General features: G+C 41.6%; 1 protein-coding gene across 1 annotated transcript in view; it reads right to left on the reverse strand.

Annotated features, from left to right (window-relative positions):
- Nucleotides 1–640: 640 nt before the first annotated feature.
- Nucleotides 641–21,948, reverse strand: part of LOC146610422 (band 4.1-like protein 1) — a 32,465-nt gene continuing 11,157 nt past the window's right edge. Inside the window, exons 3-22 of the mRNA XM_085344979.1 lie at nt 15,688–15,792; nt 14,711–14,753; nt 14,485–14,560; nt 14,000–14,218; nt 13,803–13,890; nt 13,555–13,707; nt 12,341–12,438; nt 9,487–9,662; nt 9,002–9,228; nt 8,340–8,378; nt 7,220–7,249; nt 6,641–6,796; nt 5,207–6,274; nt 3,981–4,031; nt 3,178–3,576; nt 2,076–2,297; nt 1,928–1,987; nt 1,657–1,746; nt 1,461–1,541; nt 641–775 (exon numbers count right to left, since the gene is read on the reverse strand). Of these exons, the coding sequence (XP_085201105.1) occupies nt 641–775; nt 1,461–1,541; nt 1,657–1,746; nt 1,928–1,987; nt 2,076–2,297; nt 3,178–3,576; nt 3,981–4,031; nt 5,207–6,274; nt 6,641–6,796; nt 7,220–7,249; nt 8,340–8,378; nt 9,002–9,228; nt 9,487–9,662; nt 12,341–12,438; nt 13,555–13,707; nt 13,803–13,890; nt 14,000–14,218; nt 14,485–14,560; nt 14,711–14,753; nt 15,688–15,792 (3,516 nt within the window). The remainder of the gene's footprint in view (nt 776–1,460; nt 1,542–1,656; nt 1,747–1,927; nt 1,988–2,075; nt 2,298–3,177; nt 3,577–3,980; nt 4,032–5,206; nt 6,275–6,640; nt 6,797–7,219; nt 7,250–8,339; nt 8,379–9,001; nt 9,229–9,486; nt 9,663–12,340; nt 12,439–13,554; nt 13,708–13,802; nt 13,891–13,999; nt 14,219–14,484; nt 14,561–14,710; nt 14,754–15,687; nt 15,793–21,948) is intronic.

The raw sequence follows: 21,948 nt of genomic DNA on the forward strand, positions 1-21,948 counted from the left end.
TCTATTACTCAGTGACACAATGTGAACACATTTTTTTTTTTTTAGCACACAGCAGGAATTACATGATGAGAGTATAAGCCACTCATATCTAAATAAAACCCTTTCCCAATGAATTCCCTGTGTTCTCTGTTTTTGTTTAGAAATACCAAAGCGAGTGATTTGAACATATAGACCCTGAGATTTTTTGCAGGGAATTTACTTGAATTATGTCTGAAATTTTTCCACATGTTTGGAATTCTTGTGGCATGTTATCAACCATGTAAAATTAATAAATGGTTTTTTTTTTCTTTTTCTCTTACTTGTGAAGCCTGACTGCAAAAAAAAGTCACTCTGTTGAACATGATGACGATTTCTATAATGAAACGTTCAAATACAAATTAAATCGTTTGAAGAGTCCTGTTTCAGGTTTGTGTGTGAACTTGTATAAGAGGCTCTGGCAGAGTGCCTCAGGCAGTAGTCCTTAATCGACTGGGATGGTGGGCGGCAATTTCAAGTCGGGCACTGACGCTTCTTGTCCAAAGGGGGGCACTCTCGTCTCAGGAAATCAGGACTGCAGCAAAGAAAGGAGACGTGGATGTTAAATCCCTTAACCTCAAAAGAGTTTAGAGGATGTAAAAATCTCATCCATTGTTGCATGGCGTCAAGATGCCAGCTGTACCTCTGATGCACCGTGTCGGTCCTCAGTGGATGATTCTGTTTCCCTGACAACAACTGCCTTAGTCACCTGCATGTCTGGATGCTGCTGCTTGGCCTCCTGTATGGCAATAGCCAGAGCCTGAAAGGAAAGAGTGAAGTGTGTGTCCTGAATGAAATGAATTGCTTAAACCCCTCCACCCAAGTACCTTATGGAACTTTTCTGTATCTTACAAAAGCAGAACACAGGTTCAGATACCAATTTGTGTCTGTGAAGGTTCTCAGTAATCCAGGTCATCGTAGTCAAAGGAGCTTGCAAAGAAAAGCGTCAGGACAGTCCAGACGCTTTTCTTTGCAAGCTCCTTTGAATACTGATTTGTGCTCGCAAAGGGAGCTGGAATTACAATTCATTTTAAAAATTGGTCTTTAGATACCCAAATACTCATTTTATATTTTATCTAGTCAGTAAATGTATTTGCCCACTTAAAGAATCTAACATTTTAGCCTTAGGCTTTGTGAGTTCTTATATAAAAATCAGCTAAAAAGTTGATTTGCTGTAATAAAATCACAAAACACACTTAAAAACTGTCTAGCAACTCAGAAGGGCCCGTCTTTAACCAAAAAGCTTTTATAGCTGATGAACAATGAGGGATGCATACACTATGAAAACGTAGCCAGGAAGTTAGCTACTCCTCTGCTTCAGTCATGTACAAATTGATTAGTCTCTTGCACTGTTCTCAGGCGAGCTAATCACACCACTTTAATATAAAGACTGAACCGTACTGGGGTGCCAAGGTAACAAAGCTCATTTGTCAATTTCTGCTCACCTGTTCCTGGTCTACATCATCGTCTCCTGTGATTATGATCCTCTTCTCGATCCTGGTCTCTGAGTATCCTCCTTTCACTGTCTGCAGCATACAGACAACAGCTTTTCTTTTAACAGCCTTAACATTTAAAGGAGATGAGCGGCACTAAATTATAAATTAAATGTGCACTTTGTGAGTTTTACTTGAGCTTCTCTACCTTTGTAACATGAGTGGTAGCTGAGGTAACATTTTCAGAGACGAGGATGGGAGAGCCTGATGTCTCTCTGCCAAGACTGCCTTTGTGCACCTGAGGAGGCATGAGGCAAATATTACAAAGACACATGAACCATATTTTATGACATTCAGTCAGATGTGTGTTCCTGAATTCGTGTCTTTGGGCTTTGTAAGTAGGTTTGAACCCTGGAGAACAAGAAGGAGTGTGCTGCAGATTGAGTTAAAATTGGAGAGGTCCCCCTGTCTGTACTCACAGGAGAAACGCTCTGTCTTGTAGAGTAAGAAACTTCACTTAGTCCAGTGATGCCGTGATCCTGAAACAGACAGATTGATTGGATTATGTCCAGATATTTTACAGGTCTACCTTTCTGTACATTTTTAGCAGTGAAATATGAAGTTAACCTGATCCGTGAACTCCACGATGGTCGTGGTGACCTCTGACCCATTGGGTTGAGTCTCCGTCCTGATGTCCGTCTTTCTGACTGTTGGCGTGGGCCTGATATCGCTGCCCTCCCTGCTCAGTGGTGCGGCGGCAGAGACACGACTGCCTTCTCTGTGTGACTGATCTCGGTCCACTGATGAAGACACGGGGACTGATCTCTTTGGTTTTTTGGGAACTACAGGCTTAAGAGAAGGAATGTTTATATTATTAAGAGTGTGTATAGTTCGTAGTGTTGTTCTGAGACTCTGTGCAGAAACGGAGGTTTTTAAAAGGCTTGAAAGCCCCCTGTTTGCGAAAAGGAACATAATTTAATCAGAACAGAAAGCAAAAGACAACCTGAGAGTCTGAAGTTTGGAAGCTTAAGAGATATCTTACTTTAGTAAAAAGTTAAACATAAAAAACGAGGAAAAGAACAAAGTGGGTTTTCTTTCGTTTACCTTCTTTAAAACTTCAAACTAAAAGCACATCCCTTTCCTGCATATTTCATGACAGTCACTTCATCTGCTCATTTGTGGATTTTAGTGCATTAGAGGTGTCAGAAGCTTGAATACTTTTAGCCGCCCAGCTTTTTTACAACTCAAATCATGAACCCATAATTTTCTGTTTTGTTACATTCCCTCTGACCACCCACTGCACAGGCAAACCCCAGCCTTGTGAATAAACTTGCATGAATTCACCCACAACTACCTTGTCATCACACTTTGTTGGGAAAGACGCAGAGCGTGGATGTGGTTGGTGTTATGGGAAAAGTGCTGGGGAGGAGAGGAATTCAGCTCTTTTCTTCCTGTTATTTCCATTGCATTCACGCTTGGCTTTATTTATTTCTCAAGTGCCCGGTTACAAACATGCAGAGAGATAAAACTGTAGAGTAATGATTTCATGCTACTTGCTTTGAGATCAAATTAACACCCATTCTTTCCTGCACTGGCATCTGAATTTAAAAAGGAGCCAAGATGCATATTTTCAGGTGCCTAAAAATAGCGCAGTGTGAAAACAAAACAAACCAAAGAAGTAGACACTTCTCAGTGGTTCTACACAGCTGATCTGAAAACTTTGATCTACCTGGACATCGGACCGTTTGACTTCTGGTCGGACTTCTTCAGCCTGGATTTGTTTGGCTGGAGGACTGCTGCTGGTTCTTCTGGACAGAGGAGCCGATACTAAGGGAGGAGGTGGCTCAGAGGGTTGCTGCTGGAGCATGTCGATGCCAAAGCGCAGACCCCCATCAGGTGACAGATCCCTCTCTCCCAGCTCCGACATACCCCTGGAGAACTCTTCCATGCCTGTGTACAGGTCCGTGAGGACGGTGAAATCTACTTCAGCTTCCAGGCTGGATGTAGAGCTGACTGTGATGCTGGAACATTTTCGTTCAATGCCCAGGTGGGTTTCCTTCAAGTACAGGATCTCGTGGTCCTGATCATCCTCTGATACGGAGCCCAGGCGCCTCTCCCATGGTTCCCTCTATAGAGGAGACAGATGATAATTCGATGTGGTTTATCTCCTGCACTTTTAGACAATGTACAGCATGTAAAGTACATACATTAGCTTCTCTACTCTGATCTCTGATCACAATTAAACATGGAAACATGCTTATTGAACATTTAACAGCGGCACAAAATATTAGATATCAGATTTAGGCATGATGTCGAGCTGGCACTTTAAAATATTCAGTTTCCCCGTTTGATTAAATATGAATTTATGGGCTGTGCTTTTGTGCGTTTATCTCCACGCTTTGGATACAAAAACAAACACGCCTCAAAGAGCAGCTTGAATAAAATCTGTCAAATATCTAATTGTAGTTTATTTACTCTTTTCCCAAGGTGTGACTACATAATAAATATGAGAGGAGCTGAGGGATGACTCACTGAAGCTTCACTGAGAGGCTCCTCATGGATAGCAGGGGTGGGAGGTGTCTCCTATGGAAAAGGCAAACAAACAAAGAGCAAACAACGATATGAAAGCATGCGTGAATTCACCGAAATGCAGCCAGAAGTTATACCGTCTCCCTATAGCTAATGTGTGTAAGCATATCCAAAAATAAAAGTTAGAAAAAGTTTTCTTTGAAACTGCTTTGACGTCGAGTTCTGCTTTTTGCACATGATGAAAGAATTGATATCTGGAGAGCCCGAGTTTGCAGTGTTCTTCCTTCACCGCTATTAAGCATGTCGCTTTAGCACTGTTGAGTTCTTATCTGTAAGCAAACATGTCTAAGTCATTCATAAACTTTGGGGCTTTTCCTAAACCTGCACGATAAACACACAATGTGAGAGATCCCCCAAACTCCAAAGCCTTTAAGCTGCAGTCAAAAGCATGCAAACTGGGTATATTTCACAGGCTGACATCATTAAAAATGACTGCAAGTGCAATGGTAATGCCATGCACTGAAAGGTTTGATTTTTCAAAATTCCCTTTCAGGGAAAAGGTATTCATATTTTTAAATGCGGCATATGAAAGCCTGAACCCTGAAGAGGTTTGGCAGCTCTGCAGCCAGTGATTACATCTAATCGTCTTTTTCATTTTTCTGCTTTGCTGCAGAGGTGCCAAGGTAGAACATTTGGTTCAAATGGCCTCCTCAGCCATTTACACAAAGGATTCAAATTATGTAGAAAAAGAGGTTTCAAAGAAAAAAATGGTGGAAAAAGGTCTTGCGCTCCTTGCAACAGCAGTCACCCTTGCTCTGAGTGTTGGAAGGAGAGACCAGGTATTAACGTGACAAGTTAAGGTGGGATAGAAGGGACGCCTGAAGCTTAAGCAATGGGAAGTTTGCTTAAAGGCCCACAGCGTTCTGAAATGGCCAAGCAGATGTCAAGATTTGCGGAGGGGAAGAAGGGAAAGCAAAATGCCCCCTAGGCCATGGACGTGAACTGAGTCGGTCAATGAGGCGATGCGAAGGAACGTGAACTTTTGCTTTCTCATACACAGCCACATGAATTCTGAAGTTTATGCGTGTGTGTGATTTTTTATTTTTTTTGGAAGGTTTGTTTTTAGATGGCAAAAACAATTTGCACCACATCGCCTGAAGCTCATGCAATGCTTTACTTTCCGATGACTGACAAACAGGTTGGGGGGGGAAGGGGGGCAGATGGTTTACCGCTTGCTTCCTCTTGGCTGTTTCTTGGTTGGGCGTCCTGTGGTGGATGTGGCTGTTGTCCATGTTGCTCAGTCTGTCTCGGGACCACTGTGTTTTCAGGGGGAGAGTGCGTGGGGGAGCTGCTGGAAATTTGGCGCTAAACTCTGAGGTGATTTGAGAATTTTCTTCAAATGCAACGCCTCCTCTCGTCCACTGGCCTGCAGAGTCCCTGCAGTCCCTGAGCTCCTGTTGTCCGAAAAACTCATTCCTAATCTGCTGATGTGTTTGACTTTGCTGCTGATACAACGCTGTAGATTCACCCTGGTATTTGGTGTCCATTGTGTTTTCCTTGACAACATCTGTGGCAGACAGTGGTACAGCATTATCATCCAGTCTCCTTCCTGACTCACAGGAAGATTTTGTCATCTGTACATCCCCGGCAGCACCAAAGACGCCTCTGTCAGGCTGGCTGTGCGTTTGAGGGTTTAAATCTTTGTTCTCTTTATTTATAGACTTCTTTGATCTCTGCGGCTTGAGAGGAACTATTTTTGTTACTTCTGTGTGTGAGTTCCCCGTTTTGTTGCAATCCTTTTCTCCCACAGGGCTTGGGTCTTTTATTTTCCAAGCCTCACTGTGTCTTGAAGCACTGCCCTTTGGGACAGAATCCCAAGCCACTGGAGTTTCAAAGTTCTTGGGCCTCTCTCGATGCTCAAAGTGGCCATGTCTTAAATCCTTCTTCAGTTCTCTTGCCTGTTTCTCAGGTGGAGACTCATATCCATTTTCCTGAATGGCTCTCCGAATTTGAACAGATTCATGATGCCCATTAGCTGCTACTGTACCAGCCATGGGGTTCATATCTCTTAGTCCTGCTGCAATAAACTCAGTTTCCCGCTTTGGAGATGTTCCATGTCGACTTCTTCCAGAGTCTGGGCGTGTCTGGCAATTGTTCATATTCGCTTCAGTCCAAGATGTCACTGCAAATGTGTCTCTACCCTCTGAAGAGGTCTTACTCTTTTCCACGTAAGAGTAAGAGTCCAGTGTTCCTTCATAAGCATCCTGCTTGTCAATCAATTTGGCGTCAGTGGTCGCCTATGTTAACATAGAGTAGACAGTTTCATTAGCCTAACTAGATAAACGGCTCTTCCATTCATTACTGTTACCCCACATTGCTATTGTAAAGAAGAATTGTAAAAAAAAAAAAAAAAACACACACACACACACAAAAAAAAAAAAATCCCAAAGAAAAACAACTGGGGGGTATGTGTAAATTTTAAAGCATTTTTAGGTTTTTTTTTTCTGTGAATTGGTTTAATGGAATCCAAATTTTGGCATACTCTGTGAAGATATATATATATGTTGGCCTAGGACCAATACAACCTGTTTAGAAAATGGTAATATATATATTTCAACAATGATAGTATGTGCCATAACTTGGAAATAGAATGTCATTCTTACTGGTTTCCGCTCCGGAGTCCCTCCAGGAGGAGTAGCTGAAGAGATGCGTTTCTCTCTCTGGGCCATTTTGCTGTTAGGCTGCCTCAAAGCCCTCTTCAGCTCGTTGATGCTGGCCTGGTGCTTTTGTATAACGTCTTCTGGTTTGTCCAAGAACTGCTACTCACACAGTGAAAGGAAAAACAGAAAAAAAAAAAAGACAGCATAAATAGAAAGCTTCTAAGTCTATTTCTGGTTCACAGCACAATGAAGTCGATTTGGATTTAACTGGAAAATGAACAATCGTAACCAAGCTCTGTCTGATCAGGTAGGTAGCATGACGGATTGTTTTCTTTATGAAGTAAAAACTGTACCACGTGGATGGCCAATAAAGGCTTTAGATATGACCAGAAAATGTACAAAGCGCATAAAAGATTATGTGCTCTGTAGGAACATATATCTGTTTTCAGGAGCTCCACTGCTGACTCCTGTTTTCAAACTGCGAGTGGTACAGTTATGAATACAAAAAACAAAACAAACAAACACTGAACACCTGATGAGAGTCACACACGTCTCATGCCAAAAAGAGATGACAAGCTGTACCTCCTGTTTAGGCCGAAGGGTGACCAGTTCCTTGTCCGACAGATGAGGTGGGGCAAGCGACATGAAGTGAAAGGTTTTTTTTCGAGCAAAGCGGAAGGGTTAGGAGTTTGGGGGGGTGGAGGTGGGGAAAGAGAGCAGATGCGTGCAGAGACAAAGAGGTAAAATGCTGCAGGTGAGTCAAAAAAGGCAGGCAGCCAGACTGACAAACAGAAACAGTTGACACCACTGAGGCTTTGGACTGTGATTGTTAAGCCACTTAATGTTCTGCCAAGAAGAGAGGGACAATCCATTTCAGTGTCAGCCAACTGGTAATTAATGAAGACATTTATTGACTGAACTTAAGGGTTTGGAGGAGGATTATTCCCATACTTCTTGATCCAAAGATTTGATGGGAAGGCATTACAAAACCACAAACAAAGAGTCCATTAAGCCACTAATGTGATGCCAATATTTCCTGCAGTAGTCAAGAAAACAGCACCACAACTACCTGCACAGGACTTTTACAAAACAAATAAGAGCATAGAGAAAGATGTTTTTAAATAAATATATTTCTAAATTAAACAAAGATGTAGATTTTGGGGCAGTTTAATTGGTGGATCGGTAGATTTGCAAAGTGGGGAAACACCGAATCACTGAATCGTCTACAGTGCCTAAAGGCCATCTGTTTATCCTGCTGGTGACAAACAATCCCTCTAATGTCATACGGGGACACTGTTGCAGAGGCATGCTGGTGAAACTGTGCTGCAAGTCGAGAAAAATAAGTCAGTTCTTCAATAGACGTCTTACTCTTTTTAGCATCAAAATGCTTATTACAGTTTAATCATTCTTTCCAGTGAAACAACTATTTCCAGCAGGAAAATACGAAATAAAACAAAAAGCTTGATTAAATCTATATATAACATTTCTCGTCTTTTCTTGAAAATCAATTCATGCATTTTCCACGGATTATACCTAGCGAAATCCTGGAAACCATGAAATCAAAAGAAATAACATTTCTTTTACAGACAAACAACACAGGCATAAGACAGGTCGTGCTTAACAAACACAGTGCACGAGCACATGACCTTGAACGACCAAAAAAAAGCACGTATACAGACACCAAAGTCCAATACCAAAATACCTCTGGCTTTGAGTCTACAGGCGAGCCTGCTTCCTCACCCTGAAGGAAAGCACAAGGCACAGGACAGAAATGTAAGAAGAGGTTAGCTAAGATTGTTAAGTTTACGGTGATACAAAGAGAATGTTACTGGTTAAAGGCAGGGTGCTCGGTTAGAGACGTTTTATGTACTACAAAGAGGTCGAGTTAGATTTGAGGAGATGATTTAAGAAAAATGATGAGAAAAGAAGGTGCATACTGAGAAGTCTCATAACCGGAAGAGCGGGAATCAGGTTAATTAAGCCAAGGAGAGAAAAATAGGAAAGGTGATTACATTCTTAAATAAAAAAGGAACGAGGAAAGAGAAGATGAGTTAATGTGAGATATTTTTCAGTTGTGATGCACAGTGTGCTGTTTACCTTTCCCAATGAATCAGATTAATTTCTTTTTGTTTATTTCTCTGCAGTGTCCTCAAAACTGCGATGTAGCTTTTACATTTACAGCATCCTATTTAACAGATGTGTTGATTTCATTTGCACTGCTGATTGATCGGTTGTGGCTAAATAGAAACTCTCTTCTTCTTAACAATGACATGTAATTTGTTTGTACAGCTTTGAACTATGAAAATCAGAGCATGAATGAAGTCGGATTTCTGTGCATTTCAAGTCTGTCCTCTCATCTGGTACCTTCAGCTCCAAAGTCTTGGTCGGTGGTGAGATATTGGCACCCAGTGTCGGCTTCTGATCGTCTTCCTGATCTGTGTAGTGGTCCTGATCTTGGTCTTGATAATGATATTGATCGTGGTCCAGGTCTAGGCTGCCCTCTTGGTCCAGATCTTCTCTAGACATGAACTGTGTGCGCTCACTGGAGCTTCGTTGGGACAGCTGGTCCATACTGTCACCAAGAGCCGAGGCTGGTTGAAAGCAAGTGGAGGGTAACCATAAAACACCAGGAGTTTTTAGGTTAAGCTTTTGAATGCGCTGCGCATAAAATGATATCTAAATCTAATGTTAATTCTTGTTTTTGACAAGGAACGTCTGGCCCCTTTCACTTTGAGGGCTGCAACACAAAATCAACAAACATTCTTGCTGAAATATTTTTACTCTGTGGAGAGAACAAACTGCCTCACGGCAAATGTCCATACCGACAGTGAAAGAGTCTGGGTTCTTACCTCCGTCAATGCTTCGAGGCAGCAGGTACCTCTTGCTAACAGAACGATCGAACTGTGGAGCGGGCCTGTCAATCAGAGCGCTAGCCTGTCTGGTCTGGGCTTGGGTCCGCCCGCTGTAGCGGAACTTGGAGCCAATCACCAGGAAGCCCTTGGGAGGTGGCTCTGGGGAAACCAACCTGCAGGAAGGTTCAGTTCACTTAAAAATGAATATATGTGGCACATATTCGATAGGGCTTTGCGGAACCATTATTTATTGATTTCTCTGGAAATTTACTGGAATTAACTAAAGAATCTCCTGCCTCCACCTGTGTCTTGCTACCCAATTAGCACTCTGTGCTTTATTTAGTCCTGCCCTTCTCTCAGTCTTTTATCAGTTTGTCTGACTGACATCCAGTCTGACCTCGTTGTGTTTCCCGTTTTCCCAACATTCGTATGTTTTCATGAGTTTTCATGATTTCATCAAAGCCCACCTGTGTTTCATTAACAGCATGTCTAAAGTCTTTAAATCATAACTTTTGACTCTCATAACAGTTTCTCTTCATCTAAGCTAATCATATCCTGTCTGATGAGTTTACCTATACTTATCATGGGCATTTTTGTTGTGGTAATTTTGGACTTTCTAGTGATTTCTTTAAAGTGTTCTGTTTCTAGGATGGAATGATTGCACTGGATACATCTTTAACCCTTTAACACTAAGTGTATTATGAGTTACAATGTTACATGAATCTTAATGAATTTCTGAGACCTCTACGTCATCAGTCTTTTTTTTTTCCTGAAAAACCTGAAATTGCAGACTAAATTTAAGCAATAGATTGTAAAAGAAAATACTGGTTGTAGAAAAAAGCAATGCAAATTAATGCAGAAACTCAATGCAAATTGATACATATTTTTTTAAATCAGAAAGTAAAAAAAAATAGAATTTTCCAGCAATTATTTTATAGTTCAGATTTTAAAAACCTAGAATTAGGTGCACAAGTCTGAAATTGCTTTGGATTTTATCTAATCCAAACAGGCTCAAAAGTATACATAAATCCACACAAATATTTGATTAAATGTTTCTCAGCAAGTTGTACCTCAACCAGATGATTTTGGTAGCCATCAACAAGTTTCTGACATAATCCAGGCTGGATATCTGACCTTGGCACAGTTGATAGAATTCACGTAAATTGGTTGGTTTCCTGACACAGACATGGCCTTTAAGCATAGTGCACAAATCATCAATAGGATTGAGGTAAGGTCTTTATGAAGGCCATTCCAGAAGCATGATGGACCATTTCTAAACAATTGCAGATTTCAGGATCTTCCATTTAGACACTTGCACGTGCGTACAAGTTATTGAGATGTGTCCCCCACTTTGCATGCGAGATCTGGAAGAAGACCCAAACTGCCACCCTCAGATGAGAGGAAATTGGTTAGGATGTTCAGAAACTACCAAAGCTCAAGCTTGCCATGAACTGGATACCACTGTAACGCCACCATCACTGTCCACAGTTTTTCATCTCTATGGACTGAGAGGGTGGTGACAAAGAGAGACGCTCCAGCTCCTAAATTGACAACAAAAACTCAACAGAAATTTGCAGCTGCCCACATGGACAAATGCCTTCTTTTTATGGTCAGACAAGGATTGAACTATCTGGCCAAAATGACAAGACATATCTTTGGAGGAGTAAAGGTGAGGCTTGCAAATCTGAGAACACTGCACCAGCTGTTAAGCATGGTGGCAGTAGCATCATGCTCTGGGGCTGTTTTGCCACCAGTGGTAATGGTATGTGGTACAAAGTGAATGTCAAAAATGAAGGAGGAGGATTACCTCCAAAGTTTTCAACTTAATCTCAACAGCTAGATGATCAAAACTTGGAAAAAACAAGAAAATGATCCCAAACTAGTTTTGGAACTGATAAAGTAGGCTAACATTAAACCTCTGGAATCCCCTTTCCAATGCACTGACCACAACCATATTATAAAGTTGTTTACTACTCTCGCTCTGTGTGTGTGTGTGTGTGGTGTGTGTGGTGTGTGTGTGTGTGTGTGTGTGTGTGTGTGTGTGTGTGTGTGCCTGGACACCAACCAGTGTAAATGAACTCTACCAGTTCTGCCATGAACAGTGCTCAGTATTCCGCCAGAGTTATACAAGAAGATGTTGATGGCTACCAAAAGCATCTGGTTTAGGTGCTGCTTGCTAAGAGACATTTAACCAATTATCTATATATTTGAGCCTGCATGTATACTTTTAATCCTATCTGGATTAGAGAAAATCTAAAATAAATGTAAACCTGGGAACCAAATACTTGGTTTTTTTTTTTTATTTCATTTTATTCATTTAAGATATATGCTGTTCTTGAAAAAAGAACAGTTCATTAAAAGGTCAAAATTACCATGAAATTAATGCCCATCATGAGTGCATTTAAAATTATGACCACAACTGTACCATGCAGACAAGAAAGCTCTCTCTTCTATCATATATTTGCTGACTCTAGGAACTAACAAAGTTTTAAAAAATCAGTGTAAACCCTTAAAAATATCCAATTTTTCAGTACAAATCCTACAAATAAGGTCCGTGTTCACACTGTATGACCTATATCAAATTACTTTCCTATGATTCATTTTGATGTATTTGCTGCAAGACTTGTTTTCTTCTTCCTACCTCCAAACCATCAAAGAAATTTTCCAAACTCTTTTGAGAGCATTTTTTTTATCACTCATCTACAGACTCTTTAAGAAAACTGTTACAATCAATAGTTAGAAAATCAACACTTTAGGGATACTCTAGGTCTACTGTGCCAAGGTTCATGCAGGTCAGAGTGAGCACAGTGCAGAAAACGTGCTGTTTGTATCTGTGAGCATTAAGGCCTACCTGAAGAAGGTGTGGTGCTCAATGCAGACCTTCCACAATCGCTTCGAGGCCCGATGGTTGGGCAGCTTGAAGCCTATGGTGCTCTCAAACTGTTCATACTGAGTGATGAGGGACATGAGTGGAGGTGGTGAAAGGAGGAGGCGGCGGGGAGGTGAAGAAGAAAAAGAGAGTGAGGGAAGCAAGTGAAGTGGAAGATGGAGGGAGGGCGGCAGGGTGAAATGTGTTTACTCTGCAGCAATGGAAAAATCAGTGTTTTCTGTTTACTCGCCTTGTGTCTCCTGCTACCATGACGGGTAGATTTTCCATCTCTAACCAACCTATAAATTAGTTGTTCATGCACTCAGTCCATCAGACATTCAGTTGTGTGAACAGGGAGGAAAATGCTTTCAGATCAATAGGTTATTAGCAATATAACAGGTCCTTAAACATTGGGAGGAGTCCATTCACAAAAGGAAGCACTTTAGTTCCACACAAAAACACTATGGGGACAGATAAGAATAAAAGTGGTTTTAAACCACAATGATGACCCTCCAGGCAAATTTAAAGTGACAGCTGACTTAAGAGGATACATCTGCAGAACAAAGTGTATGCACAGAATGGACTTGGTATTCACTATGAAGATGTCAAAGTCAGTTTAACTGTGGATATAAAGCACTGCAGATACCCTCAAGGCCAAAGAATGAAGGGAAATCATAATAACTTTAGGGAGTTGAAAAACCAGAGCGAGCATAACGTGACTGCTACACTTGTAAGTAAAATCCTTTATGAAAATGCAAATCCTCCCGACTGGCTAATCACACTCGAAAGTCGAGAAAGAGAGAAGGACAAGAATAAAAACATGACCTATCAGCCAAATCTTTAAGAACGGCATCTCTAAAGTCTATAAATAATGCCTGATAAAATACTCTCTGCAGTTGTCACATGGTGTGCAGCAAGATACATCTCAGAAGTAACACTTTTATCAAACCATGAAATGACTATTTGCGCTGCTTTGGACGAGTCAAGAGAGGCGGTGATATAATTTTAACAACTGTGAAACCATGAAATAGAAATGTGAAGCTAGCTCTTTACCAAACGACTCTTTATTTCACTCGCCTCAGTTCTGGCAAAGTGACAAGGAGCTGCTCTGGTGGGGTTGTGCATGCAGTACTTGTGAACTCCAGCTCTTCCAAGCAAAATACTAAAGAACAGATAACAAAACGTTTTTTATTAACCTCTCCAGGGCGGATCTTGATGTAAAAGTTGCTTCTCTTATAGGAGATTTTCAGGATTTTTGGCCAGGCGAACCGATTGATCCTGAGGCGGTCACGGTAGATGAGCAGACCGTTGGCACTGACACCGAGCATTATGTCGATTCCCTCTGAATCCTATTAAACAAATTCACAGAGTATCAAAGAGCCAGAAGAAGAGGTACTGACAGATAAAAAAAGACTGAGAAACAATAAAGAGAGCATCCCTGTACCTTAGCGTGGTGCAGGTCAACTCCATACATCGAGAGCTTCTTGGCATTTTCTAGAAAGTTCATCTCTGCTTCTGCTGGACTCATTCCCCTACAGTGCAAATGCCACAACCGATCCTTCACTTCTTATTATTCATATTAATTCCTCAGATCGCAAACAAGAGCATTGAGTTTACTAATGAAGTCATATTTTCTATGACCTGTAGTTATGGTGTAGTTCCATCACTCTCTCCTCAAGCTCGCGCGTCTGGTTGGGGGCAAAGTGGAAATCGCTGACGTAGTCTGGACCATGTTCCTCGGGCTCATAGTCTCCCAGTTCCGCCTGGACTGTGTAGGAGCCCAGAAGGGCGTGCGTGACAAATGAGCATGGGAGACGACCAGACAGGATGTCATCCCTCAGCTGCAGGCACAAATAGTACCTAAAAAAAACAGAGGCAGAGATGCTGGTAATACTTCTCTTCAAGATCTAAGTGTCAGCCTAACTGGAACATCTGAAGGAATCGAGTACTGTAATGAGTCTCAGCCTCAATTCTTTGATAGCAGGCTACTATAGTCCTATTAAACAATTTAGGTCAAAGGTTCAAGAGAAGTTAACAATGACGAGAACACTATTTTTTGAGTGCAGTGGTTGATATAGTTGATGGTTGATTTGACAAGCAAGCTTAACAGAAGCAGTCAGACCTACCTGGTAATGTCTTCAATGAGCACAGATGGGTCTGGAGGGTAGAACTTGACAGCAAACCCGAAATTCCAGGGACCAACTGTGGACGAAGCCCCAGCAAAGGTTGTTTAGTGAAGGATTTCTGTGCCTCTGCTGTTTTTTGCGCGGACTTGTTCGACTGTGTGTGCGTGTGCATGTGTGTGCATATGTGTGCATGTGTGTACAGTATGTGTGCATCTGCTGCACTTACTCCGGATTTGCTTCTTAATCTCTTTAGAGGGATCCAGCCAATTCTGATAAAGAAAGAAAGAAAGAGACAATCCCCTTTGAGAAATTCCATCTCCATATTCATGTTTAAGAGCCCTTTAAAGAACTGGACCTCGCTGATTGCTCTCCCTTTTATAACTCTGTTCCCTTGTTGGATTCAACTGTATTCATGAAACTCGATGAAGGCTTCTATAAACACAGAAAGCATTAATATTAAGGCTGATAAATGCCAGTTGAATTCAGTTCTGTCTGCTTAATGCCACTAGAGCTTTCATGGTGGACTGCAGACCCTCTGCACTATTTTTCAAAGGCCATACTATCTAATCACATTCTAAAATATTAAAGGCCATGTGTGCCACTTTCAGGCTGTAAGTGGTTAAGCAAAGTTAAAAGGGCAGCCAGAGGTTCACTGCTTTATAACACCTGGAAAAACCATTGAAGCAGGAGTTAAATGGACTAAAGGACTGGCTGACATTTCTTCTGAAGTCAGTGACAAAAACCCAAACAAAACAGTAAATACTCCATAAAAAGCAACCACAAAAAAAACACTTGAAAACTATCCACAAAAAAGCCCAAATTAAACCCCCAAATTAACGGTCACTGTGGTAATGAAAATGTAATTAAATGACATTAAAGCTCAGTATAATAGCTTGACAATAGCAGAAGACTGTGGAGAAACCAGAAATGGGGGGGTTTCTATTTAAAGTTAGTCTTTCTATCAAAAATCACCAGCTCAAACTTTAGGAAATAAAGTGTGTAATAAACACCCAGTGTACACGTGCATGTGTGTGTGTATGAAGTCTGCATTTCATTTAACTGCAGCTGCATCTGGCGATCATTACAGAGTTTCAGTTACACATGTAAAACTGTAAAAGTGAATAAATAAACGCACAAGTAAGATGTCCTGCTGTGCCCATCTATGCATATCTGTGTGGGTGGGTGTGTGTTTGTGTGTCTGACCTTGGTGTTGTCTGTGTCCTGGAAAGTCAAGCCAAAGTAGTCCCTCTCCAGCAGGTTCAGATGGCCACACACCATGTCCAACAGAGTCTGGCCCTTGGCAAATTTCTGTTGCGCGCACACACACACACACACACACACACACACACACACACACACACACACACACACACACACAGTAAGTGGGACAGCATAAAGGTGCAGGCCCAAGTTGTATGAGCAGCAAATACTGCAAAAGACAAAAGGAAGAGGATAAATGGTAAATGGCCTGTATTTGTATAGCGCCTTACTAGTCCCTAAAGACCCCAAAGCGCTTTACACAACCAGTCATGCACCCATTCACACACACATTTACACGTGTGTGTGTGTAAAAACAAACAAACAAACACACAAAAGTGTAAAAACACTGTTTTTTTTAAAGATGTGGAAGACTAAGGTGGCATCTGCTGGTTAGAGTTTGAAGAGACAGCTGAACTGGAGGACAAAATTAGATATATGTTTTGCGAGTGTGTTGTGAGTTGCCCAATGTGAGCAATTTGGGGAGCAGACATGTCAGCCATCTCTTGAATATAACAGAACTTGTGGTGCTTAAGGAGCCAAAAAAGTCACAAAAACTAAGTATCAGTATTTCTTTCCAGAAATCATGACCTGGTTACTCTGCAGCCAAAAGCTCCAAAACTGGTGCACCCACGCGCAAACAATATAGACAGATAAATGGCACTACAGGCCAGAGTAAAACACATAAATGTTACTTTGGATCCCATATCATTTGCACATGTTACTGATATGATTGCATCAGGAATCCTTTACTGCACAGCCCAACTTGTTCTCCAATCAATATCTAAACTACGATTCAGAAAGTGTAAGCAAAATGTACAATCTGTAAAACTGTAATGAGACATTTGTGATTCTAAAAAAGATAAGCACTTGAGAATCTGTTAAAAGTAGATATCATTTAATGCAACATCTTTGTCCTTGTTTCATTACACTAAGGAGTCACTTTGGTCAGCCTTGTGTGTTTTTAAAGTGCTATATAAATAAACGATGATGATGATAATGATAAGGAGTCTGAATTATCAGTGACATAAAATCCACCCCAACTGTGGTCTGAGAGACGCTCCCTGCCTGTCCTCCCCTCTGCTGAGTGGGAGGAGCTCCTGTATAGTCTTTATGCCTTTATAAGGGAAGGAAGAGCGTTTCACATCAGTGGCGTTACACCAGACCACACCTATTTTCTATCCAGCCCTTCGGGGCTGAAATCAGGGCCTCTGCGGGTTGCACAGACGGCCTTGGCAAAAACGCCTTTTTCACACACATGCACGGACATGTGCACACATACACACACTAACGAATGCACAAACACACACCAGCTTCATCTCCTAGGGAAACCTGGCTCCTAAAGCAACCAAGCAGCTGTTACCATGGAAACAGAAGTAATAGCGCGGGTGCCCTCACACGTTCTCTATCTCTGGTTACTACAAGGCCACCACGAACCTTAGCTCGGCTCTTGTGAAAAAAAACTGGCAGTGCCATCAGGCTAGTGATGGCCAAATGAAGCTTTCCGAAGCACTGAAGCTTGTATTGAAAAACGGTTCATTACTCGAAGCTTTTCAACACAGTCCTCTCCGGTGACATCTGGTGGTGAAAATTTTGAAGAGCAGCTTGAATCTGCAAAATAAAACGGACTGCTCAATTATCACTGCTCACTCAAGAGTGGAGTTCTCTCTGATATTGGGCCACCGTTCCGTTGCTTTGAACATGTAATTGGTTTTGTTTTCTCGATTGGGGGGCTGAAAAAAATGTAATGCGTATCTGCGTAATACATTTTGATCAATAAACTTTCCCTATTTAAACATGCACTATGGTGTGGCCTTTCTTTGCTCATAACTCCTTGATGTTGGTAAATACAATAAGTGAGCAATATATATAATATACATATGATAATGCACAGCACATTATGGAGTATGCCCCTGCTGTGAAGTCCTGCCTCCATCTACTTGTCGTTTAATCACTGGACAGCTGGACAGGTTCATACAAAATATTAGATTAGGCCAATTCCTATACATATTTTTGACCTAGGGGTGGGATTGATTGTGAACTGGAAAGGGAAAATGCTTAGGGGGCTGAGTACGGCTGCATCGTCACTGATTTGTAGAATCCTTTTGATTCGATACAGGATCCGATTCAATTTGATTGGAATCTGGAAAGTTTTGCCTCAGTCAGAAATATTACAATTCTGATCATTTAACAGTATATATCCATAATTTCGTATCTATTAAAAGAAAGCTGACACATGTGAGACTTAATTAGAGATGTAAACAGAGAGTTATGAAACCTGCAGCTGCAGAAGCCAGCGGAAAAAAAAAAAAGAGGCAAACACAGCGCGGACCCGACGACACATCAAAATCTGACTCTGACGCGTCGGGTCCGCGCTCTGTGTTTACGTTTGTATGCAGAATCCGTAAACCTGCTCGCAGTTACTGTTTTAGCTGCATGGTGTTTGACGACGTGTTGTGAGGTTTAACCTGAGATGCTGGCGTTTCAGGCATAATAACGTTAATTTACAAATCGACACAGGATTGTAATGAATCAATATCACTTTATTCAATTTAGCATGGATTGTAATCAGAAAAGCGATAATCAAAACCCACCCCTAATCAAGAACTTGCAAAGTAAAAACATGATCTATGTAAGGTAGCCCTTTTGTTATTTACATTTAAAAAGAGGATTAGTGTTACTGTGCGCTGGCTGAGTCTGTTTCTTTTCTTAGAAATAGTTTCTCCTGCCCTGGAGAAAATCCACTTGCATGGAACAGAAGAGGCTGTGGAGTGCAGGAACCACACTGCAAGTTGGTAGATATGCAGGTATTCCTGGGTCCTGCAGACTATCACCTAAAAACAATAAACAAAATGATTTTCTAAACTGTAGCAATGTAATGTACGTATAGTGCCAAATACATTTTTGTAGTCTTCATTAGCTTTAATTCACATGGAAGTGTTCCTAAAGTCATATGCTGTAATGATATTTACATTATGAAAACATGATTTTGGACATTTCAAGTTTTTCACTTCGGCAGATAAAATGAATTGAGCAAAATCAACTCAAAATATTTCCACACGCCATAACGTCCTCTCTTCCTCGCTGGCTCCATATCTGTCAGTGGAATGATCACCTCGTCGCTATCTGTCACCATCAACACACTCCACGAATCCCGTGGATGATTCACTTCCTTATATCCGTTTGAATCAGGTACCGAAGCAGTTACGTGCGTAATGAAGCTTCGGACGTCACTGGTCACGTGACTTTTGCCAAACGAAGCAAGCCTCGACACAGTGCTTCTGAACCAGTGTGTTGTTTTTTTCGACACACGCTCCGGAGCGTCAGCTTCAAGCGGGCCATCACTACATCAGGCCAACTTTTAAAAAATTAAGAAGGGGAATGAATTAACCATTGGAAGCTAATCTGCCTCTCTGCCAGTCAAATAAATAATAATTTAGATCTTGCTGCACTGAGGCTGCCATGGCTGAAGCAGAAAGAATAATGCTGATTGTAGCACCAAGGATTGACGTACACACGATGTAGTTATAGAACAGGGTTTATTCTGGTCTTGGCAACCCGTAAGAACTGCTCACGGACAAACAATAAACAAAACATCACATTAAAATGTGCTCTTTTACTTAGTGCCAATCAATCAAAAGTCCTTAATTACAGAAAATAAAACATTTAAAACACACAAACCTAGGAGGTGCTAAATAGTCCTTTATGGCCTTATTGCCTTATCCTCCATTTTCTTTCTCAATTATTTCTACTCTTTGAACGATATTTTCTCCATGTGTGGAGCTAACTGTGAACTGCAGCATGCAGACACCATGTGCGCTAGCAAAAGAAAAAGTGTCTAGGAGGAGACCCAAACAGCAAAACTGTACCCTACACAGTTCACCACCAGAGGGTGCAAAAGAACAAAATCCAGACATACAGCTTAACAAACATCAAATGCAAAAGACCGTCACACTCCCACCAATCACTTGTGATTTTAAAGAATAAAGTATTGCCTATGAACTAACGAACGGCTTTTGAATGAACTATCATGAATTATCCTTTAAGCAGAGTGCGGTGGAGAATCTTCTTCCGCTTCCATCAGAATGACTGTTTTCTGAATGGGTCTTTCCAGGTGCACAGGTTTGGAGGTACGTTTTCCTGCTCTATCCAGGGTTGGATCACTCAGCAGTAATTTCACCTTCCTCACTTTTCCATCCTTTCCAGGATACACTTCATTGATCCTTGCCAACTTCTACTGGTTGCGTGGAGTTATCTCATCCTTCAGGAGGACACCATCATTGATCTTAGCATTTCTGTGCTCTTTGGTCCACTTCTGTCTGCCTTGAAGATTTAACAAATACTCCTTTTTCCACCTTGTCCAGAAAGTGTTGGCAAGTAATTGAACACGACACCATCTCTTATGGAGATAAAGATCTTCTTTCACAAACCTTCCTGGAGGTGGAGAGATGATTGTGGACTTTATGGTTAGTATGTGATTCGGCGTTAAAGGTTCTGGGTTTGATGGATCACATAGTTGGTCAGTAGTCAATGGTCTGCTATTAATCACTGCCATGACTTCATGCAGGAATGTCCTCAAAGAGGAGCTGTCGAGTTGTTTGGCTGATTGTTCCAGAATGGACATGAGAACACTTCTTATGGGGCGAATTTGTCTTTCCCAGACACCACCCATGTGACTAGATGCTGGGGTGTTCATGAGAAACTCGCAGTCCAGTTTCCCTAGCTTGGCTTGATCTATTTCCTTAAATGCTCCAATAAACTCATTTCTAGTGCCGACAAAATTCGTGCCTGGATCGCATCTTATCTGGTGAACTGTACCTCTGATGGCTATGAATGCACGTAAGGAGTTGATGAGGGAATCTGTAGAGAGATCGTCAAGCATTTCAAGATGCACTGCTCTGGAGCACATGCAAGTGATTAGCAAACCATAACGCTTTATCTCCTTGCGGCCTTCTTTGACATAAAAAGGACCAAAGCAGTCCATCCCACAGTAGGTGAATGGTGGTGTGGTCTCCATCCGATCCTCTGGGAGGTCTGCCATCTTCTGCTGCTCTGTGCGCCTTCTGAACCTTCTGCATTTTACACATTTATAGATGTAAGATGACACAATCTTGCTGCATCCAAGAATCCAGAATCTTTTAGCTCAAAGTTCATTCATGGTGATCCCTCGTCCTTGATGGTATGTCTTCTTGTGATAATGTTTGACCAGTAATGCCGACACGTGACTGCCTCTTGGCAGGATCGCAGTATGCTTGACATTGGGGTGCAAAGCTGCATGTGTTAAGCGTCCGCCTACCCGAAGAATGCCTTGGTCATCAAGAAATTGACATAACTTGTTTAACTTGTTAACCTTGTCTTTCATCTGCATCACATCATGGTGTTGCAAGGTTTTTATTTGCTGAGCAAAGGCTGTTTCTTGAACCATCTCTATGATTGTTAACTCTGCTTCCTTTCTCTCTTGTAGGCTACTGATGTCGTGTGATCTATTCTTGTGATCCTTTGCTCCTTTCACATACCGCTTGAGTCTAGCAATTGCCTTAATCATTCTCAACCAGTTGGAAAACTTGTGTAGGCGATCTAACAAGGACCTTTGTTCCTCCACTTGTATCTTGTGGACTTGAACCTTCTTAACCTCCAGGTCACTGGTTGATAACTCTCCCACCTTAATTTCACGGTTTGCAACAAACACATGAAATCTTCTGGCTTCATTGCTGAGGTATCCGAGTACCACCTTCGAGTCAGTCCAATACCTTTCTTCTGAAATTTCCATTTCCAATTCCTTTTTCAGCATGTCACCAGTGCGCACAGCAACAACGGCCGCCGACAACTCAAGCCGAGGTATAGTTGTGACTTTGGTTGGTGGAACTCTTGAGCTTCCCATCACCAATGAGCAGTGGACTTCACCAGTTGTGCTTACTGCTCTGAGGTAAGTGCACATTCCATATCCAGATGCATTTGCATCAGAAAAATGATGAAGTTTGTAGTGCTGTGCCTTGAAGTTCGAAGGAATGTAGCATCTGTGAACCTTTATGTCTGCAAGGTTTCCCAGGTCACGCAACCAAGACTCCCACTGAGGTCGAAGTCTGTCAGGTAAGTTATCATCTAAGCTGAGTTTATCTCGACACATTTGTTGCAAGATCTACTTTCCCAGCAGAATGAAAGGTGACACAAACCCAAGTGGATCGAACACAGAGGCGACTGTGGCCA

The sequence above is a fragment of the Diplotaxodon limnothrissa genome, linkage group LG20 (assembly GCF_057381915.1).
Source record: "Diplotaxodon limnothrissa isolate DT_005_m linkage group LG20, D_limnothrissa_male_GT1.1, whole genome shotgun sequence".
Taxonomy (NCBI): domain Eukaryota; kingdom Metazoa; phylum Chordata; class Actinopteri; order Cichliformes; family Cichlidae; genus Diplotaxodon; species Diplotaxodon limnothrissa.